Source organism: Lytechinus variegatus, chromosome 10, assembly GCF_018143015.1.
Source record: "Lytechinus variegatus isolate NC3 chromosome 10, Lvar_3.0, whole genome shotgun sequence".
Classification (NCBI taxonomy): Eukaryota; Metazoa; Echinodermata; class Echinoidea; order Temnopleuroida; family Toxopneustidae; genus Lytechinus; species Lytechinus variegatus.
This window is the reverse complement of record NC_054749.1, coordinates 8,754,665-8,778,636: the sequence shown is the minus strand read 5'-3', so window position 1 is coordinate 8,778,636 and position 23,972 is coordinate 8,754,665. Positions and strand designations below refer to the sequence as shown.

The following is a 23,972-nucleotide window of genomic DNA, read 5'->3' as shown; positions in this document are numbered from 1 at the left end:
CAATATCTTATCTTCAATAAATTAAACAGGATTGTTTAAATGGTTAAACAAATACTGCAAGGTTCATATAGTAAACAGCGTTGCATAAAGTCTTAAAACATACCCTTGTTTACTTTTGATAAATTTTCAATTTGATAATGTTCTAATAGCGTCCCTTTTCCTTTTGCACAAGTTTTCCTACTACATGTATAAAGATTCTGGAAACACACATTTTAAATTACTAAATATCATATCGAGCCTCGAGGAAAACGAGGCTGTTGCTAAAATCAAATGATAAGCTATGTACATTAGTTTCATGTCAAAGCTTTGTGAGTGCAGTGAGTGCCATTTCGGGAAAAAAATGTGCCCTTAACCCTCCCCCTTTTCAACTTCGCTCCACCACCCCTGGAATTCTGTGAGCTCTTATTAAGCCATACGGGCCAAATATGACTTTCCTTGTCTGATGACAGTTCACCGTTGATTTCCTTCAATTTAAAGGTATACACATATGCAAAATGTTAGGAAAAATACTGTCCACACAAAAATTGATTTGAAATTTTTATCCAACTCTGGGTAGTTTTCAAACAAAGCACACATTATTGGTTTAAAACTACCCAGAATTTGATAAAGTTTTAACCAATTGTTGTGTGGACTGTATGTTGCCAAACAGTTTTGAGAGTGGGTTTTACAACACTTCTCAAACGCATGGTTTGACCGATGTAGATTACTGAAATTAAATTGTTAAATGCCGTAATTTGAATTAAATCATCTTGATCCATATCCCGTTATTGTATAGCCTACCAATGCAGATTTTCTCTTGAATATGATCGACTGTATTTTGTTTAAATAATAATAATAACACATTGATATAAAGTCATTTTATATATACTATTTAATTTGTATTCAACTTTGATCCTGCCTCATTTAAACTATAGTATAACAGCATGGGGGAATTGTGCTGACTGCCTCCTGAACAGAATTTTACTTTTGCAGAAAAAGGCTATTCGTATTATTTGTCATGCTGATTTTCGTTCACACACTGACGAACTTTTCTATAAATATAATATTTTAAAGATTGGTCACTTGTATACAATCTCGGAAAACTCATGTATAGTTTAGATAAAAATGAACTTCCAAATATTGTTTATTCCATGTTTACTAAAAATGTCGATATTCATCATTATCCTACTAGGTCTGCCGGGCTCTTTCATCCACCAAGAGCTAGAACAATCCTCTTGAATAAAACATTTATTTTTACAGGTATCAAACTATGGAACTCCCTTATAGAATCATTACGTAACCAACCAACACATTTAAGTTTCGGTCGAGGGTTGAAGAAAATTTTTATCCTTCAGTATAAACCCCAGAACTCAAACATTTCTGTGTAAGCAGCTACCACCTCTTTTGTTCTTCTTCCCGTCTTATTTTCTTCCTTCTTATCTTTCTCCTTTTCCTCTCACATTTCTTTTTTCTCTCTCTCTTCCTGTCATCTTTATGTCTAGTTCTATTGCTTTTATAATCTTTCTGTCCGTCTATGTTTTGTAGTGTGTTTTGTTATGTTTCTTTTCCTTTTTTCTGCTGTCTTGTCCTGTTCTGTTTTGTTTTTGTTTGTGTGTGTGTGTGCCATTTTGTTTCTTTTCCTTTTTTTGCTGTCTTGTCCTGTTCTGTTTTGTTTGTGTGTGTGCCGTTTTTGTTTTTGTCTTTGTTTTGTTTTTAGTATTCGTCCTCTCTTGTCCAAGTGATTGTCTGTTCAAACACTCCTGAACTTAGGTTTTTTTATTTATACAGCAGGGGCACGATATAACATTTTTTTTCTGTTAATTGTAACTTATTTAGTAAACATAAAAAGCTTGACCCCACTGGTATTCTTTTTCATTGTACAAACCTTTTTAATTTACGAATTGAATTTCATCGATCAAAGATATACTTTAACTATTTATTGCAGGGAACCCATACTAACAAGCTTTGCTTTCCAGTGGGTTCCCTTTTTTCATTTCTGTATATTATGATATTTTTGTGTTATGCTTTACATTGTAACTTTTGTTAAATTTGGAATGAAAAAGAATAAATGCAATCAATCAATCATTTTTCGGTGCTCTTCCCACCAATTATTACCACTGCAACTTGGCTGTTATAGAGCTGTGGGATAACTTTGTATTCTTGATATTAAACAGATCATACTGGTGGAATTTTTTTAAAAATATATCTTACCAACCACCAACAAATACAAATTTCACAAATACAAATTCAATTTAAAAGGCTTCGGTTCATAAATAACTCCATCTGTATGGTGATGTGTTGTTCTAATAGGGAATACACGACTATGTTTGTGTTCTCTTTAATCCGTTTCAATTATGCAAATTAACTTTTAATGGATGTCATGTAAATTGTATAATATCCAGTTATCTCTATAATTCATATAAACAATCTTCACTTGATTTTTCTGTAAAATGTGCAAAGAATTCTAAATCATGTCAAGCCTGGCAATTCCAGCCTGCTGCTTCTACGGCTACGCCTGACGCATCCCGCCTTGAGTTCCGGGGAATTACAGTCCGGGTCGGGCATCATTCCTGCTGGATATTTTGAAAGATTTTATGCCATACGTAATATTTATGTTTTCTCCTTGTTTTCGATAAGATCCGTATAATTGTCCCGTTAACAATATAATCAAATGTCATTTCAACAGAGTTTTCGTTAAATTTGCTCCTCTGAAATTACATGCAACATGTTTGGGCCTATAAAATGAGGTCATTTTGAAAGCTGTAAAGAAAATCAACCTTTCTCCAGCTTCTTAATCAAAGCACTCGCTATTCGATAAAAAGAAATTTTACAAGGCTGATTTTTTTTATGCTGACTAATTAGACATATCAATAATTTATTTCATTATTTGCATGATTTTATTTGCATTTGATGATTTTTAAACAAATATTTCTGTTTTGAAATTTTACGCCCTCTATGGTTGAACATTGATTCAGTATGAATATTATAGAATTATTGTAACAGTTTTCTTTCTTAAAATAGTTTAAAAGTAACATGATTTTATACCATAATACAATGATATTATAGTGCATTCCTTTCCCATCTTTTTAAGACTGGATTCAATGTATAAAAACTTCTGAAATATGGTCATTTTGTGATGTTTGAAGTCAAAAGGCCTACTTTTTTCCATTACATTATGCATGTACTGGTAAAAGGGCGAATGGGATGTTTTTCCTTGTCTGATTATACTTCACTGTTGCTTTCTTTAAATTTACAGGTTCACACATGTACTGTAGTATAAACTTCTCAAACACACCCATGCATCAAACCAAAGTTTGACAGACTTCCCAAATGAAATTGTAAAATGCTATCATTATTTTGAATAAAAGTTAATAATCTTGATCCATATCCCCGTTATGGCATCGACCAGATCTTCTTTTGAATAGGACTGTATTTTTTATAATAATAACTAAAAATACACTCTTAAACTGTTGGGTAACAAACTGTCCACACAACAATTATTAAAAAAATCAAATTCTGGGTAATTTTCAACCAGTACTGTAGTTTCACCCAAAGCACACATTATTGGTTTAAAACTACACAAAATTGAAATTTTTTTTAACCAATTATCGTTGTGTGGACAGCATGTTGCCAAACATTTTAGGATTGTGGGAAACATTCTAAATATCATATATTGCCAACCACCAACAATGTTTGACAACTGTTCGCTATTCAGGAACACCTTTCACAAATACAAATTTAATTTAAAAGGCTTTGGTTCATTTAAAATAACTCCATCTGTATGACTGAATCTCTGATATATCGAGATCTTACATCAATACATTTATATATTATATACATTATATAGACATCTGTTTTATTTCTTAGATAGCCCTTAGCCTACACTTTGAGAACCACCTAAATGGAAGGGTCACGGTGATGTGTTGTTCTGATAGGGAATTACACGACTATGTTTGTGTTCTCTTGAATCTGTTTCAATGAATATGCAAATTAACTTTTAATGGATGTCATGTAAATTGTATAATATCCAGTTATCTCTATAATTCATATAAACAATCTTCACTTGATTTTTCTGTAAAATGTGCAAAGAATTCTAAATCATGTCAAGCCTGGCAATTCCAGCCTGCTGCTTCTACGGCTACGCCTGACACATCCCGCCTTGAGTTCCGGGGGAATTACAGTCCGGGTCGGGCATCATTCCTGCTGGATATTTTGAAAGATTTTATGCCATACGTAATATTTATGTTTTCTCCTTGTTTTCGATAAGATCCGTATGATTGTCCCGTTTAACAATATAATCAAATGTCATTTCAACAGGGTTTTCGTTAAATTTGCTCCTCTGAAATTACATGCAACATATCCAGGCCTGTATGAAAATGAGGTTATTTGAAAGCTGTAAGAAAATTAACCTTTCTCCAGCTTCTATATCAAAGTATTCGCTATTCGATAAAAACAAATCGTGCAAGGTTGATTTGTTATTCTTATTGATTAGACAAATCAATAAATTATTTCATAATTTGTATGATTTTATTTGCATTTACTGATTTTTAAACAAATATGTCTGTTTTGAAATTCTACACATTCTATGGTTAAACATTGATTCAGTATGAATAAAATTGAAAGTAATATGCCTTTATACCATAATGCAATGATATTATAGTGTATTCCTTTTCCATCTTTTTAAGACCGAATACAATATATAAGAACTTCTGAAATATGGTCATTTTGTGATGTTTGAAGTCAAAGGCCTATACATTTTTCATTATAATTATGCATGTACTGGTAAAAGAGCGAATATGATGTTTTTCCTTGTCTAATTATACTTCACTAGTGCCTTCGTTCAATTTACAAGTTCACACATGTATATACACTTCTCAAACACGTAAAATGCATGCATTCAATCCAAAGTTTGACAGACTTCCCAAATGAAATTGTAAATTGCTATAATTTGAATAAAAGTTAATAATCTTGATCCATATCCCCATTATACAGCAGTATCAACCATATCTTCTTTTGAATAAGACTGTATTTTTTGTAATAATAACTAAAAATACGCTCGTAAAATGTTGGGTAACAAACTGTCCACACAATTGGCCAACAATAGTTTTCAACCGGTACTGTAGTTTTCACCCCAAAACTACACAATATTTAATACAGTTTTAACCAATTGTTGTGTTTCCAAACATTTTAGGAGTGTGGGAAACATTCTAGAATAACATGTCTTGCCAACCACCAACAATGTTTGCCGACTGTTTTCTATTCAGGCCCACCTTTCGCCAATTTGAATTCATTTAAAAGGCTTTCCGTTCAATTGAAATAACACCATCTGTATGACTGAATCTCTGAATTTATCGAGATCTGCACATCCATCTCCTGTCTGTTTTGAATATCATTGAAGTTTTTAAACCAAGTTATATAGAGGTTATTTCCAAGCCTCGCCTACACTCTAAATTACAGGGATTTAAAATAAGTCCACATGGACTGTAGTTAGGGACCAATCGAATTTCGGATTTAGTTTGAATCCTTAAGATTCATTTCTAAATCTCGAAAGATTTAAATTTAAATCATTTGAGATTTAAATTTAAGTCTTTGTGATTAAAACTAAGTCCAAAAATCGATTGGTCCCTAACTACAGTCCATCTGGACTTAATATTTTAAATCCCTGTAATTTAGAGTGTACATGGAAAAGTAAAAGTCCCGCATCTAGCTTGCAGCATGTATATGCCTTTCATAATCATGTTGAGCTCTTTTTTCTTCGTACTCGAGTTATATAAAGAATATCAAAACTAGAGCAGGTTAAAGTTTCAGAAAAAGTTCTAAAATTCAGAGCTTCAACGCCATTCGCGGGAAGGAGTATTTGCTCCCTTTGCACATTTTACAGACAGATCAAGTGAATATATTTATATGAATCACTGAGATATAAACTGGATAGTATACAATTTGCATAACATCCATTAAAAGTTAATTTGCGTATTTGAAACGGATTAAAGAAAAAAATGAACACAGTCGTTCACCCAAAGCACACATTATTGGTTTAAAACTACACAAAATTTGAAAAAAAAAAAGTTTTAACCAGTTATTGTTGTGTGGACAGCATGTTGCCAAACATTTTAGGATTGTGGGAAACATTCTATATATCATATCTTGCCAACCACCAACAATGTTTGACAACTGTTTGCTATTCAGGCCCACCTTTCACAAATGTGAATTCATTTAAAAGGCTTTCGGTTCAATAATTAAAATAACTCCATCTGCATGATCTGTATATCACTGAATCTCTGAATTTATCGAGATCTTACATTTGAGAAACCCTATATATACGTTTGGAAGTGTGTCACGGTGGTGTGTTGTTCTGATAGGGAATTACACGACTTTGATTGTTTCCTATTTTAATCCGTTTCAAATATGCAAATTAACTTTTAATGGATGTCATGCAAATTGCATAATATCCAGTTATCTCTGTAATTCATGTAGATAATCTTCACTTGATCTGTCTGTAAAATGTGCAATGGGAGCAAATACTCCTTCCCGCGAATGGCGTTGAAGCTCTGAATTTTAGAACTTTCTCTGAAACTCTAACCTGCTCTATAGTTTTGATATTTTTATAAATTTATAACTCGATTACGAAGAAAAAAAAGAGCTCAACATAATAATGAACGGCATGATGCAAGCTAGATGCTGGACTTTTACTTTTCCATGCAGGCGAGGCATGGAAACCTCTGTAACTATAATTAAAACACTATTCAAAACAGACAGGAGATGGATGTGCAGCGATATAAAAAGTTTCATCACATATACATTTTCATGTAGCATGACACGAATTAAATGCCTCCGCCCCTGTGGGCAGATACTTTGCTCAAAAATTGCTTGCTGAAAAGCGGAAGAAATAGTATTTTGAAACTCGGGGAGTGACGGAAGTGTTAATCCGCTCCGAACAGAAGAGCCGAAATTTTGTGTATTTATGTGCAATGAAAAAAATACTTTTTATACCCTTACATCGTGTATACTTTACAATTTCTGGCAAGATAGGGGAAAACTGAGTAGAAAAAAGGTGTGGGAACTAATGGAAACCAAAATTTATATGGAGAGAGAGAAGAATATAGGTTTTATTCTTTGGACAGAAAGAAAAAAACACAAATCCATATAGAGGACTGTGTATTAAACGTTTGTTCTATCATGTGCAAAGGGACCGTGTTCATTATTAGCTGCCATGGCATTTGAAGCTTCATATCCCAGAGCAACAAATAGACAAGGTTCTTATTCCCCGGTCTTATTCGCGTTTCACTGTTCATTTGAAATCATGATCATGTTCACAACTTTTACTATACATGGTGATCGGTCCAAACAAACCCATCTTACGAGACGGTGGCACCTTAGTCTACATGCAGACCCACATCTGCACCTCAGCTGATTCAACGAGTCTGCACAGCAGACTAGGTCTACTGAGGCTGCAGAAGATGGATGAGGCTGCAGAAGATGGATGAAATGGCTCGCTTCGCTCGCCCTTTCAGGCTGGTTTGCTTCGCAAACCAGTAGCAGATCCCACCTCACGAGCCATTCAGAGTCTGCATAGCAGACTAGTGGCACCTTTGTTTTCCCTCTGAAGTACCCATAAAAAGGCTAAGGGTTAAGGTCGAGAATAGTTTACCTACATCATGGACCCTACCACGTAATAGGTCCATGATGTGACCATAGAGCAATACATTGGGAACAACTTAAAGGTCTAGTCCACCTAAAAAATAGTGTAATTCGAATCAAAGAAAAATCAGACAAGAATAATGCTGACAATTACATCAAAATCGGATGTAGAATGAGAAAGTGGGGACATTTTAAAGTTTCGTTTATTTTTCACAAAATATAGTTATAGGGCCTATGCACAATTTAGTCACATGCAAATGACAAATCGATGATGTCCCTCACCCTCACTCACCACTTCTATTGTGTTTTATTGTTTGAAATCTACAATATTTCAATCTTTACAGATTTGACAATAGCTCTATGCTGTGACTAACAATTATTTACCATGTCATTACCGAGTCATAAAAGGTTTATTGTTTGAACATGTTTCTTAATAAGAATAAACAAATCAATCACTCATTTCATCATTTGGATAATTTTATTTCCATTTATTGAAAGACGTTCAAGTGCTAATTGATGCCTCTCCATAGCCATAAGACACAATATGAACAGGCGCGATTCTAGACGAAAGTGTTTTTTTTTATTTGGTGAGGGGGGGGGGCGCTTAGTTGGGAAAATTTTGACGTTGGTTTACTCATTACACTGAAAATGACCTATTGCTGCTAGCCTTATACTGACCAAGAAGCTGTACACCCCCTCCATTAAAATATTTGTAATATGCGAGGGAGCGTAGCGACCGACAGACGAAAAAAAATCAAACTTTCAAAATGCTTGAGAACACCCTAATGGGTGTTAGGGCATTTAACGATAGGGGGGGGGGGCTGGGATTCATGGGACTGGTACGTTCAGGATTTTTTTAAGAGCGATATTCTCATATTTTAGAGCCCTTAAATGCAAAAAAATGTATTATACAGAATAAAGCAAGATATTGGGTTTTAATGTCAATGACACCCTTTTATTACGAGGGAATGTGGTGACCAGGTAGAAACATTTTGAAGTAAAACCTTAATTGCATTTGGAGCACTTTATGAACATCGAATACATCTGCAACATCGTTAAGTTACTTAATTGGATACTCAGCATGTATACAGGCTGCAAATGAATGCACCCCAATAATCACTGCCTTGTATACATAAGTCAACACGATCGAGTATTGTAGAAAATAGAATCAAATCATTCTACATGTTATGATGTTGCTTCTATCAGGAGGCCGCGCGATCTCGTGAGACCGCGACGTTTGTAGAACGAGCTGACAAAGGTGTGAACATATAGGTATATTAAAGGCAAAAATAAGTATGTCCCACTGTTTTTTCGCATGTTCTTATAATAACAAACCATGGTTTTTCATTTGCTTTCCTCGGATGAATAAAAGTTTTGGCATTGAAGATTATAGCTCTTTATTTTCAATTAGTCTCAAGCCAATTGCCAACTCGTCTATCATAATTATGATTTACCATCAGCCTTTCCACTATCCACATGGTCTAATTGCCAATGTATCCACTCACCGTATTAACCAGTTGGTTAAAAAGCCTGTAGTATTTTCAAAATCTTATCGCTTTCCATTTCTCAAATTTGCCCATCATCTTCGAGAGGACATCACCCTTGGATACAGGTTACCTCCACTCCTTAGCAATAAACATGCCAACAAGTGGTGACTCTCAAACACCGCACACTCACCTGTGACTCATAAATTCTCTGAATTGGTACCCCTCTCTCTCTCTCTCTCTTTGTTTACATTCTCCATCTCATTTGGGATGAAAAGTATTCCATGTACATGTACTTTCTTTTCTGGCACACTTCTCAAGGTTTCCTACTTTCGTAAACACGTGTTTTGAGAACGTCGTCAAATTACTTTATACCCCAGGCTTTATATTATGTGGACTTCCATCATCTCACTTGGAGCAAACTTCATCCACTTCATCTCACATACCAGTTATCGTACTACCCTTTTTCTCCGTCATTTCACTCAGAGAAAAATCCCAAATACCGCTTGTGCTAGTCAAGTTATTTTTTGGTAATCTGTGTGATCTTGTGTATATTTTATACACGTATAAATACAAATACTGGGATCGTGCAATAATAATTGGACACATTGAAGAATTGTCTGTCGGATTTCTCTACACGACGCATAAAGTCGGTAAGTGGAGATTGGCTTCCATTTCCGCTTCAAGCCAATTTCCATATAGCACTTGGACTAAATAGTTATCGGCTTGGCCTTTAAAAGTCAAGGACACTTTCCCCTCAGTACACCGTTATTCAAAAGCAGAACTGAACCAAATAAATATCAAGATTGCTTTCGTGATTCCGACCATGTTCCAACCACATATATTAAAAATTGTGCCACGCCCATCCACACCCTTTCGATCGGTCACTCTGCCAGCAGCCACTGCCCTGCAAATTATGGTCAGTCCAGCTCCAGCATTCAGTGACTACTAAGTACTGAAGCTAATGAAATATGGAGAATAATACCAACCACGTTCCGCCAAAAGAGGCAAAAACAGTGCAATGCCCTGCCAAAGGAAAACTTATCCGGCACGGTAAGTGGATCAGTTATCATATTTTATGTTTGGGTGTGCGTATGGGTGTATGTGCGCGGGTGGTATGCCTTTAAAAGAAAACTTGCAAATTAACTACAAATAACAAAGCAGGAACTAGGGACATGTACATAATGGTGTAAAAAGACATAAAATATTGGAGAAGTGGATGATTGTAACAGAGTAGTTCTCCCGGAGACGCTACACATAAATTGTTATATTCCTTTACTGGCGTACCTTGGGTTGCGGCATTGAAGGGGGGGGGGGGGGACCGGCAAAAATTCCAGGTATTTACTTTGACTGACCTATTAGGGACAGTGCCATTGAACGGATATGTATCTCACTCATCAAATAATGCGAGCGTGATGCGCAATCTCAAGTTTTGATATTCAGACCTAAAAAGGGACATTACAGCAATTTTTGTAATCACGATACGTACCTGTTTAGCTAAACAAATAATGCAAGCGCGAAGCGCGACCTGACATTTTCGTGTATGACCCCAAACAGAGACATTTGAGGAATACAGTTTAGGAATCCATTAAGAATATATAGGCCTACTGTATATCTAACCATAGCCATCTTATGCGAGTGCCAAGACCAAAAAAGGAAAGAGATAAGGGTGAAGTATGATATTTTATTTTCTGAATATTATGTCAAAATCTATCACAAAATTTGATCTTTTTGTTTGCTCGCTTTGCTCCATCGCAACTTTTTTTTAAAGATAATTTCTTTCCGATACGCCATATCTGACCCCCTCAAAAATTTTGCCTCATTAAAGGGGAAGTTCACCCTGAAGAAAACTTTGTTGTAAAAATAGTAAAAAAATATTGGTGAAGGTTTGAGGAAAATCCGTTAAAGAGTATAAGAAAGTTATTAGATTTCACAATTTTGGATTTGTGACGTCATAAACGAGCAGCTGCCCCATGTGTTATATAATATAAAATGTATGAATTTCAAATTTTGTATGGTTCATGATGACTTAATTTTGTTTTCTTTTCATGATCGGGTGTGAAATGATTTGTCTATTGATATACAAAAGTTACAGTGAAAACCATTTTCAATTTTCTGAGAAAATGGCATTTCATTGATTTTTTACCATTCGCTATGTAGGAATGCTGCTCGCATATGACGTCACAAATCAAATAATTGAAATTCTAATAACTTTTTAATTATTTGATGATTTTTTCTCAAACCTTCGGCAATATTTTTTATCATTTTTTCTGCTATTTTTACAATAAACTTTTTGTCAGGGTGAACTTCCCCTTTAAACCACTGCCCGTTCATACCATGATATGACTGGTAAATTTTTGCCCCCCCCCCCCTCCACCAACGACGCCTGTTACGCCCCTGCACACAATGACCTAAATAGTTTGCAGGCACAGACCCTGATTGAAACTGATCAACAGGTGTGTCTCCACGCAAAGACTAGCAAATACAAAACTTTCTGTTTCACACAAGGCATATAGGCTGCAAGTCAGACCCTTTACTCGAGTAAGGGTTTGCACAGCAGACTATGTCTTAAAGTGATAGGTTAACATTGGTTTGACTTTTAAAAAATCTGAGCTAGAAGGTCACACTTGTCACCTGTGTCTGTGATATGTTACAAAAATGAAGCCCAGAAAAAATTGCGTTCGAAAATAATTATTTAGTGCTTCAAAAATTGAAATATAAAGTGACCGGAAACACCATCTTAATTTCATCCCATACATTTACATGTATTATTTAGGCGTCTATAAGACGCCTATTTACAAAATCGGGGTTTGCCTTGTAGTTTTAGCTTTTCATTCTTAATAATGGTTGTTTTCAGGGTTTATTAGTTCTAATACATGCACTTGTACACATGTTTCATCTTGGTTTGAGAATTTTTTAAATCGGCTGCTCACAAAGTTAAACAATACCTTTAAAGGGCTTACACGTGATGAGATTTATCTTTACCTGGTTTTTTTTTTGTAGAATCTGATCTAAAGTGGGCATGTTGAAGGTCGCACGCGCCCGATGATGTCGCTAATCACGGACCCTACTAGTATTTCAGGGGAATCCAACCCAAATACAAACGGTTTTGACTTTAAGAAAAAGAAAAATCAGACAAGTTGAAAGGGGAAAGTTGAATAGCGGACAAAGTGCTTCTCTAACTCCTTTACACCATTCTGTTTTATTTATTTTGCCCTTTTTACCACGACATTTTATGATCAACGCTGGATTCCCCTGTCCATATTCAGGGGGGGGGGAGATATAGTCCCTCCATACTTACAAATGTTGGTGTATATGTAATAAACACACTCACACAAATCACACACTCAAATGGACCCCGCCCCCACATACAAATTATTTGACCCTGGGATTTGACCTATATTCATCATGTTCATCGTCAGTTCTACTCAAATCTCATCGCGTAATATTCGTAATATTAGTGCAACATAATGTTGAATTATTAATTTTTACCATGGATCCTATAGAACCATGATTTTACAAAAAGAAACCTCTGCAGATTATAAGTATGTTTAATTTTAGACATTCCCTAGACAGTCTCTTTTATTCAAACATCCTTTATCGATCGAATCTTGTCATATATACTCGGGTATAACCACCAAGAATTACCCTACTTAAAGGACTGGTCCGGGCTGAAAATATTTGTATCTAACTAAATAAAGTGAAATTTTCAGTGCAATATGCTGAATATTTCATCAAAATCGGATAACAAATAACGAAGTTATTGAATTTTGAAGTTTATCAATATTTTGTGAAAACAGTTATATGCACATCGTCATGGGGTGGCCGATGATGTCACATCCCCACTTTCCCTTTTCCTTGTGTTATTACATGAGATCATAAGTGTTTCATTTTTCCATGCATGTGTAAATGATGCATGTCTCTCATTTATGAAAAAATAAGTTGCGGCAGTAAATAACTACATGTAATGAATTTAATCGGTTGTCCATCCAATTGTTTTAGTTCATGTTAGAAAATTTTTGAATAAACCTGATTTCATATAATAAAATTCAAAAGAAGAAGTGGGGATATGACATCATCAGCTTAACGAATGTTATAAAGACATGCCTAGAACTGTTTCACTGGAATAATGCAAATCTTTAAAATTCAATAACTTCGTTATTGTCATCCGATTTTGATGAAATTTTCAGCATTTTGCTTTGTGAATTTTACTTTATTTTTCAAGATATAAATATCTCCAGTCTGGATCATCCCTTTAACAATTTATTTTGAGAAAAAGTGTCGCCTGCCTCCAAAGAACTCTTACAACATTTACGTAGGACCCGTTTATACTCACTACGCCCCAATGCTTCCTGTCAATAGAACTAGCTTGTAGCTTGATCGTGCCCCCTTGATTAGATGCCTCCATTATTGTTGTTTCCTTCTTCTGTTGTATCATTTTCTCTCTTTTATTGAAGCCCCACCCCATTTATCCATGGCCATCTGCTAACAAAATTCGTCCGTTTTATATTTGCGTTCATTTTGAGTGTTATAAGCCTCTCGCTCCTTTGCTGTTGATCTCATTTTAAACGCATTCATTCAATATGTCATATATGCCTAATTTCAGAATTGTTTAGTTTATCTTATGAAAATGTCGATATGAGATTATTGTATTGAGTTTGCTTTGCTGTAACACGATGATTTGCATCTGTACGCTCATTAACTTTGTTGACTTTGTTTAAAATTGAAAATAAAACGAATAGGTGAAAACTGGGAGTAATAATTCTTTAGGGTGTTGTCTGAGCTAATGTTTCCTTTATTTTTTTATTCGCTGCGAATAATGATTGTTCAGCCACAGATGCGATGAATGCATGCAGTATGTACTTTACAAAGCAAAAATATACTTGGGTATACTTTGTATTTTTTTTTGCATCTATTTTTTCAATTTACAAGAACTGAAGAAAAATCAACTGTAACTTTTAACCCTTTTTTGCCATTACGCTTTCTACAGGGATCTGTGGAAAATAGCACAGAACAGTAATTGATTTAAAATGTGATAAAGTTATAATAACATTTACAAATTCATGAAATATTATTGAAGTCATGCTGTGATATGATACTATTCGAAGACAATTATGATGAAGAGTTTTCCTAGTAAATTTCAGATATGAGAACAGCCACTATCTAACAGCACAATTTTCTTTCCTGTTCGACGGTGCCACAAAATTCTGGGCCTTTCAGATCCGTAGAAGTATAAAACAACACAAACGTGATACTGCCAAAGGATGCTGCAGAACACCGTCTATCAAAAGCTCTTTTCAATTTCAAACTTATTCTAATAATTTTTTTATATCGGTTTTTATGTACAGTTCACTGCATAAGCCTGCACTTTTATTTTTAATTTCATGAAAGCCTGGGACTGAGATTAAGCGCACTAGTGGCCACGATCGAGAGGGAACGGATACTCCCTGTAGGATCGTAAATCCCATCAGCGAAGTGATTCGCTTTTGCCATTCAGGGCCAAACGGCCATTAAATTCTAGGTGTGGCCTTCGAGAGGATCATAAAAACTAACTTTTCTCTCGAAAATTTTGAGATGAAAATCCGTTAAAAATAGTTCAAAAAGAGACACTTTTTCGGGAGAAGTGGCTCTCGTTTTATTGAGAGTAAAACGAGAGCAATTCCTGCTCGTGTTCATAGTGTAGATTATGATGTAAAAATGCAACAAACGTAATAAATAAAAAAAATTACGTAACCTGGGATTGATGTAACCTGGAACTGGAAATCTGACCACGTTGATGGGTATTCACCGATATAATGCACTTCTAACAGCCCAATGTAGACATGGATATTTCTCAATGCAGAATAACGCGTGAAAGTCGCAATCAATCCATACGATCGCAATGAAAGGAAACCCTCACTGTGAAAATGCGAAGCTTCCATCAGCAATCCAGTTCCTTGAGGGCCTAAGATGACCCAATATACGTCAGAGAAGCTCGAGGTGAAATAAACATTTTCTGGGCAGTCAAACCAATGATATTCCCCAGGGTAGAGTCCAATGATGCCTTGTGGTGGGGAAGTATTCATTACGGCTGATTCGTCAGATTCTACATAATTGACAAGGAAAAAATATGGTAAGATGTGTCAGTTACTATAGGGTGTTCTAAGGATTAAGCCATGTATTTTGGTCTGCATGATTCAATTGAAATAATGAGAACTTGATACACAAAGCACTAAAATCTGGAGAAAATTACCTGCATATCCTATAGCTTCATGAAAAGAAAATGCTATAAATGTATGCATAACATGTTCTAAATACAAAAAGGGCAAGTGTGTGAATAGACAATGTGTGAATAATACAAAGCAATGTGCCATGAAACGCCATAAAGTTGCCTCTGAGTAGTGTGGCATGGAATAGTCACATTTATATGATTAAAATGATTGCGTGAAGTGGGGTTCTACTCACCAAGAATGATAAGAGAAATAATTTGCTCAATATATTTTTGGGAGGTGAAAGAGGGCACGGTATAGATGATAATTTTATGGATTGCTGATACCAGAAATGTTCCAATCTCAGTTTAGGGCCACTATATTGCACTCAACATAAATTCATACAATAATGGCCCTATGGGATCCCATAATGAGTCATCCAATATAACATAATTAGCTGAATTTTATTTGATCCATAGATACATGTAGGTGAAAGACTTATTACAAACATCTTTATTGATAGAATCAAAGGGTTTGACTGTTTGAGGATCCCGGCCTAGCTGTAACATTCATTGCGCAATGCATGTGCCCATGGGAGTTTGTGTGTGTTGGCGTGTGTGCATGTGTACATGCCGTAAAAAAACGAAAATGTATAAGAAGTTGTGAAATAACCATCTGTACATGTATCATCATTCTAATTAGTAACTTAACAATCATAGTTCAACAAAGTACAAGGTATGATCATCAGCATGATAATCACCATTTTCTTTGTTAAAACAATACAAAAAATCAAACGGAAATATCACACAAACTTACATTGATACTTTAAAACATCCATGAAATTAGATCATGGATCTGAAATGCAACTTACTCTGATCAGTTGCCATTAACAAGACTTTGAATCCATCTCCTGAGACTGTCCAATCACTCTTGAATACAAGCCAGAATTCCTGGCTAGGAATCACACCAGAGATAAGTCTTTTGTTCAGTATTTGAGAAAATTCATACCACACGCTGCTCTGATCAGTGGGGTCGGGTCCCAATCCAATAGTTAACGTGTCAAAGACAGGCTCCAGAGAGAACGATTCGAACATGATGTGAGCTCCCTTTCGATTCTGAACACGGAACTGTAACGTTCGTGTTATGTTAGTGGGGTATGGCTTTGGGAAGCCAGGTGATGTCACGTACATTGGTGAATCAGGAAGAAGCGCTATATAACTGTCTTCATCACCTGAGGAAAGTGGCAAAAATCATGAAATATTCCTTCGTGAGAACTTACAAGGTGGAAAATAAGCATGTAATGTTATCTGATGAAACTTTAACTCTTTAACTTGCTCCGCAATAATATATCTCAAAAGTGCAAACCATCTTTTACAAAAATTTCTTGACACAAAATATCATTGTCAAAAAAGTGATGAAATGATGCTCTATTGCATTGTATTACTCAATAGACAACACAGTTTTGATTCAAAATGCTATTTGGCATATGTCTCGATACATTTTATACATGAATGACACTCAAAGTGGCTTAATTGAATCTAACGAGACTGCACTTTATAAGAGCTTAACCCTTATTAAACCAAATTAGATCAAAGTGACCCCCCCCCCCTTGACAAATATTGTCACGTCAAGCGAAATTAACCTTGGTTAAGATTTCAATGTTGACGACGACGCCGTCAGAAAAGGGGTGCATATAGTCCCACTCAGCTTTGCAGGAATGACAATATGAAAAAACTGGCTTGCATCCATCATTAAATTTAGAAACATCTTGGAACCAGAAAGAATTCAAGTGATCAATTTCCAACAATGCTCTGATTATCTTGTAGCTACCATAAACAATACATTGCAATTTTAAAGGTTCCAAGGGGATGTTGTGTAAATATAAAAATTTTGTTTTATATCAAAGCTTTCCAATCTTGTTTTATAACACACACTCTATTATTAAGTTACAAATGCAAATTTTTTATATCATGCACAAATAGATTTCTTACGTACCAACGAATGGTAAAGAACTCTCAATGAGGCTGACATCATCGATGGCGATGCCACTCGAGCCCTCGATGATGATCCATCCTGAACCACACTCACTAAGATCGACTACGCCAAGAAGCCAACTGTGATGAGTAGCTGCTGATGGCAGGCTCCATATGATTTCTGAAGTCATGTTGGCTTCGTGCAGATATCTAATGTTGAATGTCAAATTGCCACTTTGTCGTAGGCGATAATAGAATTCGAAGGTGAGGGGTTTATGAGGAGAAATCCTCGGGCTGTTGAGCTCACAAACTAATCCGGTCCCACCAATAGTCATATAATGTCCACCTGAAATAAATAAATAAATGCAAATCATTTCAATCTTTTGAAATAATCATGTTCCTGACAAATGTAAGATCAAAGGTTTCAAATATATACTATGTAGAAGGTTCAATATCCCTTGTATTACCATTGTTGCATATAGTGTGTACACATGGAGAAAAAAGAGTAGTTTTAACAGGAAAAACATTTCCCATGAAACAGTTCATTTTCCTTGCTCACATCATGCATAGTCCACTTTTTCCCTCTAATGGGAAAAAGTTAACCATACGTTTTTCTGACCCCCCCCCTTACATGCATCGCTCTTAAGATGCTTAAAATGTGTGCCTAGTGATTGACTTTATCCCCATAATCAACTTAAAAGAATGAAATATACAACACACAACATGCCTTACTTGAGTTTCCAAATGTATGATCCTTTGATGCTAGACGATACCAGTCAGCATCATCCCATTTCATCTGGTACCAGCCACAGATCGAATTCTCAAAATCACAGTTGAATGAATAATCGATGTCCGAATCTATGATGATTCAAAAATGAAAAAAGAGGGAAAGTTGCACGAGTTATTTCAATTCTTTAAATATGCAAAAAATTGTTTATCAGAGTTCATGAAGGACAGTTTAGGAAATGACTTATTTCTTGTCCAGTAATGTCTACTTATAAGGTATAACATTTAAGTTAAGGTATAATGTCAACTTATATGCTATAAGTTTAGAGTAGAATTTTTAAAACGTAAGTTTTGCTCTGCGAGATAAGCAATTTGACAGTTCCGATGGTCGTCAACGATAATAAATATTATGATGAAAATAATGGAGACCTTGTTGGAAAAAATACTGAGTGGTGGCTACTTTATCTTCAATCACTCAGAAGTAGTCCAAATGACAATTTATTTTATCATACACTTCAATGTAAATCATGATAACCAGTAAGGTAATGCAACATTCAAGATTGATTAATTATTTTTTCTTGTTATTCATGTATACCATGTGACCAGCAATGAAATAACAGACAAAAAGAAAAACCAAATTTAAATCCAAAAAACAGTGATTTTGTATCCCAAAATTAAGACTTGGAAACTCACCGAAGCAAATATATCCAAGTGAGAAGTCTCGGCATTCTTTGAAGCATGAATCCTCCTGACACATTAACTCTGATTGATCTAGTACAAAAAAGATAAATTGTGAAATCCTACTCCACTTTCCAACCACAGCCCATCAAATTATGTAAAAGTGTTAAAGAATGTAATATTTACATTAATTCATTTCACTATACTTTATTTCAAGAATACAATGACAATGATAAAATCAGTGAAAATGATCAAAACAATTCAATAGCAGTGATCAATGATAAAGATCTAATGATATACAAAGAATTGCGAGAGTAATGAAAGAGGAAGAAAGCAAAAAATAAAGAAAATGACACTAATGCCTATGAATTACCAAATAAATCAAGCTTTTATGAAAGGCCTTCTCCAGTATCTTCTGAACAAAATATCTTAAAAATACAGTACAAAATTATTCACCAGTAAAATGACCTACATAAAATCAAATCAGGTTTGATCATACTGCAAGTCAACTTAAACAAGTTTTCTTTATTTCTTTGTAAAAAAATATATAAAGTGACCCGCCACCTTGAAACCAACAACAAATCACGCAAGGTGAATTTCATGATTTTTTAAACACATCCTAAACTTTTAAATTTTACATGATTTGGCAACAAATTAGTACCATTAACCTGCATTAATACTTGGCTGAATGCACATGTAAGAAATTCAGTGATCGAGAGCTTCAAAGAATGAAAAGTCAGAGGTTCACTCAAGCATGAGATGTGCAAACTGTGCATTATTTACAGTGAAACTTCAGAGCAGTCTGCAAAAATTTGTGTCAAAGAAAGTCTTGGATGTTGTTTACTATTCAACTTTAAAACTTGAATGTGATGATCGCTCTTTCAGATGAGCTAATTGTTTGAATTCTGCTCTTTTTAGATGAAATTACTATTTCGGCTATTACAGAGAAGCTTCCCTAGTTTAGCATAGTAACCTCGTACTAGTGTGAGTTCCCTGGCAAAGGTTTTGGGATGGTTCATCACATAATCAGATCTTGACTGGATTAAAGAATTTGCAGAAAACTGTCCAATCACTGTATCTCACCTGTAGTGTATTTTCCTTGAAAACGTACATGAGAACCTTTCCCACGTGTCTCCCCACCTGATTTGAATCTCATCCAGACTTTTTGACTCGCGATCCGATAAAATGTTCCCATTTCTCCGTCCGTATCAGAAATGATCGTGTCAGAATCATATGGATTGTCACCCAAACCTATGTATAATTTGTCATATGGTCGCTCAACACTGTAAATGAGAAAGCGTAATTCAATAATGTTTGCAAACTCTGTTTGGACAGTCAGGATTTCTTCATAGTCGTTGCGATAATACTTGTTCCCGTCTATAAACTGAGATCCGTAGATACCATCAGGAAAATTCCTTGCAAAAGTCATCTGAGTGTAATCCAACTTCTGATCTTGACGGTAGAAAGACACATCATACCCTAAAAAAGGGAAAAAAGTTAACTAACAGTAAACATTTAGGAATTTCAGGTGAAATGTCCACTGATAAGAACCAATCATTCATAAATACAGTTCAAATATCCACATATCCACAACACATACATGTATTTATCACATTGCTATTTGGAGGATCTACATTACAATAATGATCTAAACTTCATATGTTCATAACACTTATTATTTATACAATTTTTCTCAAAATTTTGTTTATCTCTTTCTTTGATTTTGCTGTTTTCACACAAGCTTTCTCGTTCCAAAGGTTTCATTATCCTTTAAATGATAACAAAGCAGATCCAGTTAATGTTTTCTTTTGCCCATCAAACTTTTATTAAAGGCTTAAATTTTTGATGATCCTGGGGGGTGTTTCACAAAGATTTAAGTATGACTTAAGTCGCACTTAAATGCCGACGCGTACATGATAATGCAACGTGCGATCTTATTGATAGATACGCATTAGTGCGCGTCCTCTTGACACGATCTGACCAATGCGGTCAAGCCTTTCATACCGTACGTAACTCGGTATTTAAGTGCGACTCTAAGTCATACTTAATTCTTTGTGAAACACCCCCCTGATCATATCAATCATAATGAAAGGGCGCATCCTCAAAAAGACATTGCTATGACTGACTGAGAATGCCATCCCTTCATATAGCAATAGTACCAATAGATGTTTAGTGATTTTCAAATGATGATTGTAATTGATCTGATTCTTTTCATTTACTCCTCAAGAATATGAAGGATCATCAAAAATTTGAGGCTTCTAATATAAGTTTAATTGGCATATGAAATAAACACGCAAACACATGCATATTATATGTTTAGATATAATATCAATTAGAAGGGAGCTAAAACCCCTAAACAAGAATGGGTGTTTTAGACACCTAAAACGACTAAGGGTCTAAAACCCCCCCCCCCCCCATCTAGGTCATCATTTAAGTGATCGTACTGAAAATATACAAGAACATTGCTGATGATATTGTCTCCATAACCCCATAAGTCTTTCAAAAAAACAATGTAGTTTCCTTTACTAAGCAAATGAAACCAATTGAAGCTACATATTGACCCCATCACTGATGCATTTGTTAAGATATTTTTGGTGTACATTATTGTTCATCATATTCTCAACAAATTTACCAGAAGAAATTAGCAGTATCAGAATCGATTGTTATGCATTTAAATTTGATTTTTATTATCATTATTTTTAAAAGACTATTATTTGCATTGATTTTTTTATGTTTGACGTAATTTGTATGGATGTGGGGTGATCATGCAATATCTCCACAGAGAGTGTACGATGCCTGCACATTGTACATGCATTGGCGATGATCATAACATTTGCTTGCAATGTTTTTAAGGGCTATGATCTTGCAGTTTTAATAAAAAGAATGTTAAACCCTGTGCTAAACATTATGAGTAGACCCTATGATAGTCAGGAGCCTGCACAAAATCACCCAACAATGATCATTGACCAAATGTAATGGGGTATGATGATTGTTTGATTAACCTATCCTTGACCTTATTACGAATTAAATTGAATTATAAATTATATAATTTAATTATATATTGGAACATCAAAGACATCTGCTGATAATCTGTTTAAAAGAAATGTATATATAACTAGAGGAAACATTATAACAAAAGGTTTAACCAAGAATAACAAAAATTAAGTAAATGAAAGTTCTTTAAACTGGAGCATAACAGTATACAAATATGTACACATTCAACACTGACATTTGAATAATATTAACAGCTTTACCCATTATCATCATTACTACTATTACTATTATGCTTATTATTATCATTATTATCATTATGATTATTATGATTATATTTATTGATATTATCATCATTGTAATTAATATTATCATCATCATTATTTTTACTATTAGTATCATCATTATCAGTGCTATCATTATCACTATCCTCATCATTATTGCTATCCCTATCGATGTCATCAATAGTACTGTTATTATTTTTAAAATGAATAATTACAATATTATTAAATGAGGTAGGCGTACTCACCATCTGGTTTTTCAAAAGTCGTGGTAATAAATCGATTGTAGTATGTGACCTTGGTATACACACCAGGATAATTTGGCCGTCCGCATCCGTAACCAAAGCTAGTGATACCAACCAGGTGGAACCGGCCCTCTTGATCTTCACACTGGAGAGGCCCCCCTGTATCACCCTTTAAACACACAAAGAAAAGCAAATGAGTAGATAATACTGAAGCTCTTAAGGGATGGTACAAGTTTTGAATTGTACGGAAGATGGAACGCGTTCAATATTGCAAGATCGGAATGTTTTTGTTTTTCCTAATAGATATGGAAAGATCCAACCTTCTTGGTGATTAATCCTCCCCCCTTCCCCCCAGCCAAAAATAAGAAATATCCTATGTGTAAATATATTTTTTTTCATAGCGGATCACATTTTCATAACACAGAAAGCATTACTGACTCTTGAACTGCTGGAGACAGAAATTTTGAAATAATTATCGTAAATATGCCCTCTATCCCAAATGGAAGGGGATACCCACATAGCATATGTACCCAATGTATTATATAATGCATGAAGGCTGAATATATCAAATACATATGGATATCATCATACATAACTTTTACATAGAATATAAATGAAGGATATTAAGAATACATTCACAACTCCCTGAGTAATTGTGATTGATAATTATCGTGAAGAGCTTCATTCAGATGTCATGTACAAGGAGGTCATCCATATAAAGAAATACTGTAACAGTAGCCAACAGCTGTATTATAAGAAGAGAATGATGGTAGTTGCTTCTACACAGGCATTCAATGATATAAAGTATAGAGCTACGTTGAGCTGGCACTGCATAGTAGCTGTCGGGCCCACAATCAAGTGGAAAAAACGAATTTTTGGAGTATTTCTATTTCTAACCATAAAATATAGATTTTTATGGATTTTCATTTTCATGGAATGAAATACCAGCACACCTGACATGCATCCTTCTGACCGGATAAACTTCCTGCACACAGCATGCCCTGAGTGAGCTGGCGATCACGGTAGAATTCTTGGCATGTCGAATGATTGAACAAGGTAACAGTGGCCTCTTGAAGCGTGTCTGAAACAGAACCTCCTGTAATACAAAAAAAGTTTTTGAACACCGTGAAAGAAGCCAATCACATTTATCATCACTCAAAGCAACATTCTGAACCACTTCTCTCTCCATTGAGGTGTTACAGAGCACCAGAGAAGTTTCCCCTTACTCTTTTGTGCAATCATAATCATGCAGTATGAGTTTCGTCAAATTAAATAGGATGAAACAATACATTTACAGAGGTGTGCATCGGTTGATCACAGTTGGGGAAAGAATGATCAAACATCACCATGTTCTTGGTTTCCTTTTATTCTTGCATGCATTCTGTAAATATCATATTGAATTGTCAGCAAAATTCGCATAACTCCTTAATAATATACCTAATGCGCTCAGTTCACATTGTTTTGCCTTCTCTTTTCTCTCAGCAAGACAAATGAAAATCTTTTAAGCTGCAGAATGATAGGAGGAATTCTTTATGCACTTTTTTTTAGAATCTCTTTTTTTCTCTGTCATACAAATTACACATTTTTTTCATCACACTCCTGTTTGCTGGCAAACAGAATTTCTTTCATTCTCGTATTGCCCAGTCCCAAATATATTTTCAAAAGTTAACTTAGGCATACCACAGGTAGGTATAATGATACAATGCATAAAAAGGCTTGGTTAATTTATATCAATCAACTGGCTTGTAGAACTGTGGATAGCCCCTGACCAAGCCTACATAAAGTTTAT

The 23,972-nt window shown here is 34.9% G+C and overlaps 1 protein-coding gene across 1 annotated transcript in view; it reads right to left on the bottom strand.

Annotated features, from left to right (window-relative positions):
* Positions 1-23,972, bottom strand: part of LOC121422272 — a 110,550-nt gene that overhangs the window by 66,809 nt on the left and 19,769 nt on the right. The window contains exons 20-27 of the mRNA XM_041617190.1: positions 23,137-23,279; positions 22,187-22,352; positions 19,750-20,145; positions 18,682-18,759; positions 17,995-18,120; positions 17,285-17,608; positions 16,161-16,520; positions 14,836-15,186 (exon numbers count right to left, since the gene is read on the bottom strand). Coding sequence (XP_041473124.1) covers positions 14,836-15,186; positions 16,161-16,520; positions 17,285-17,608; positions 17,995-18,120; positions 18,682-18,759; positions 19,750-20,145; positions 22,187-22,352; positions 23,137-23,279 — 1,944 coding nt within the window. The remainder of the gene's footprint in view (positions 1-14,835; positions 15,187-16,160; positions 16,521-17,284; positions 17,609-17,994; positions 18,121-18,681; positions 18,760-19,749; positions 20,146-22,186; positions 22,353-23,136; positions 23,280-23,972) is intronic.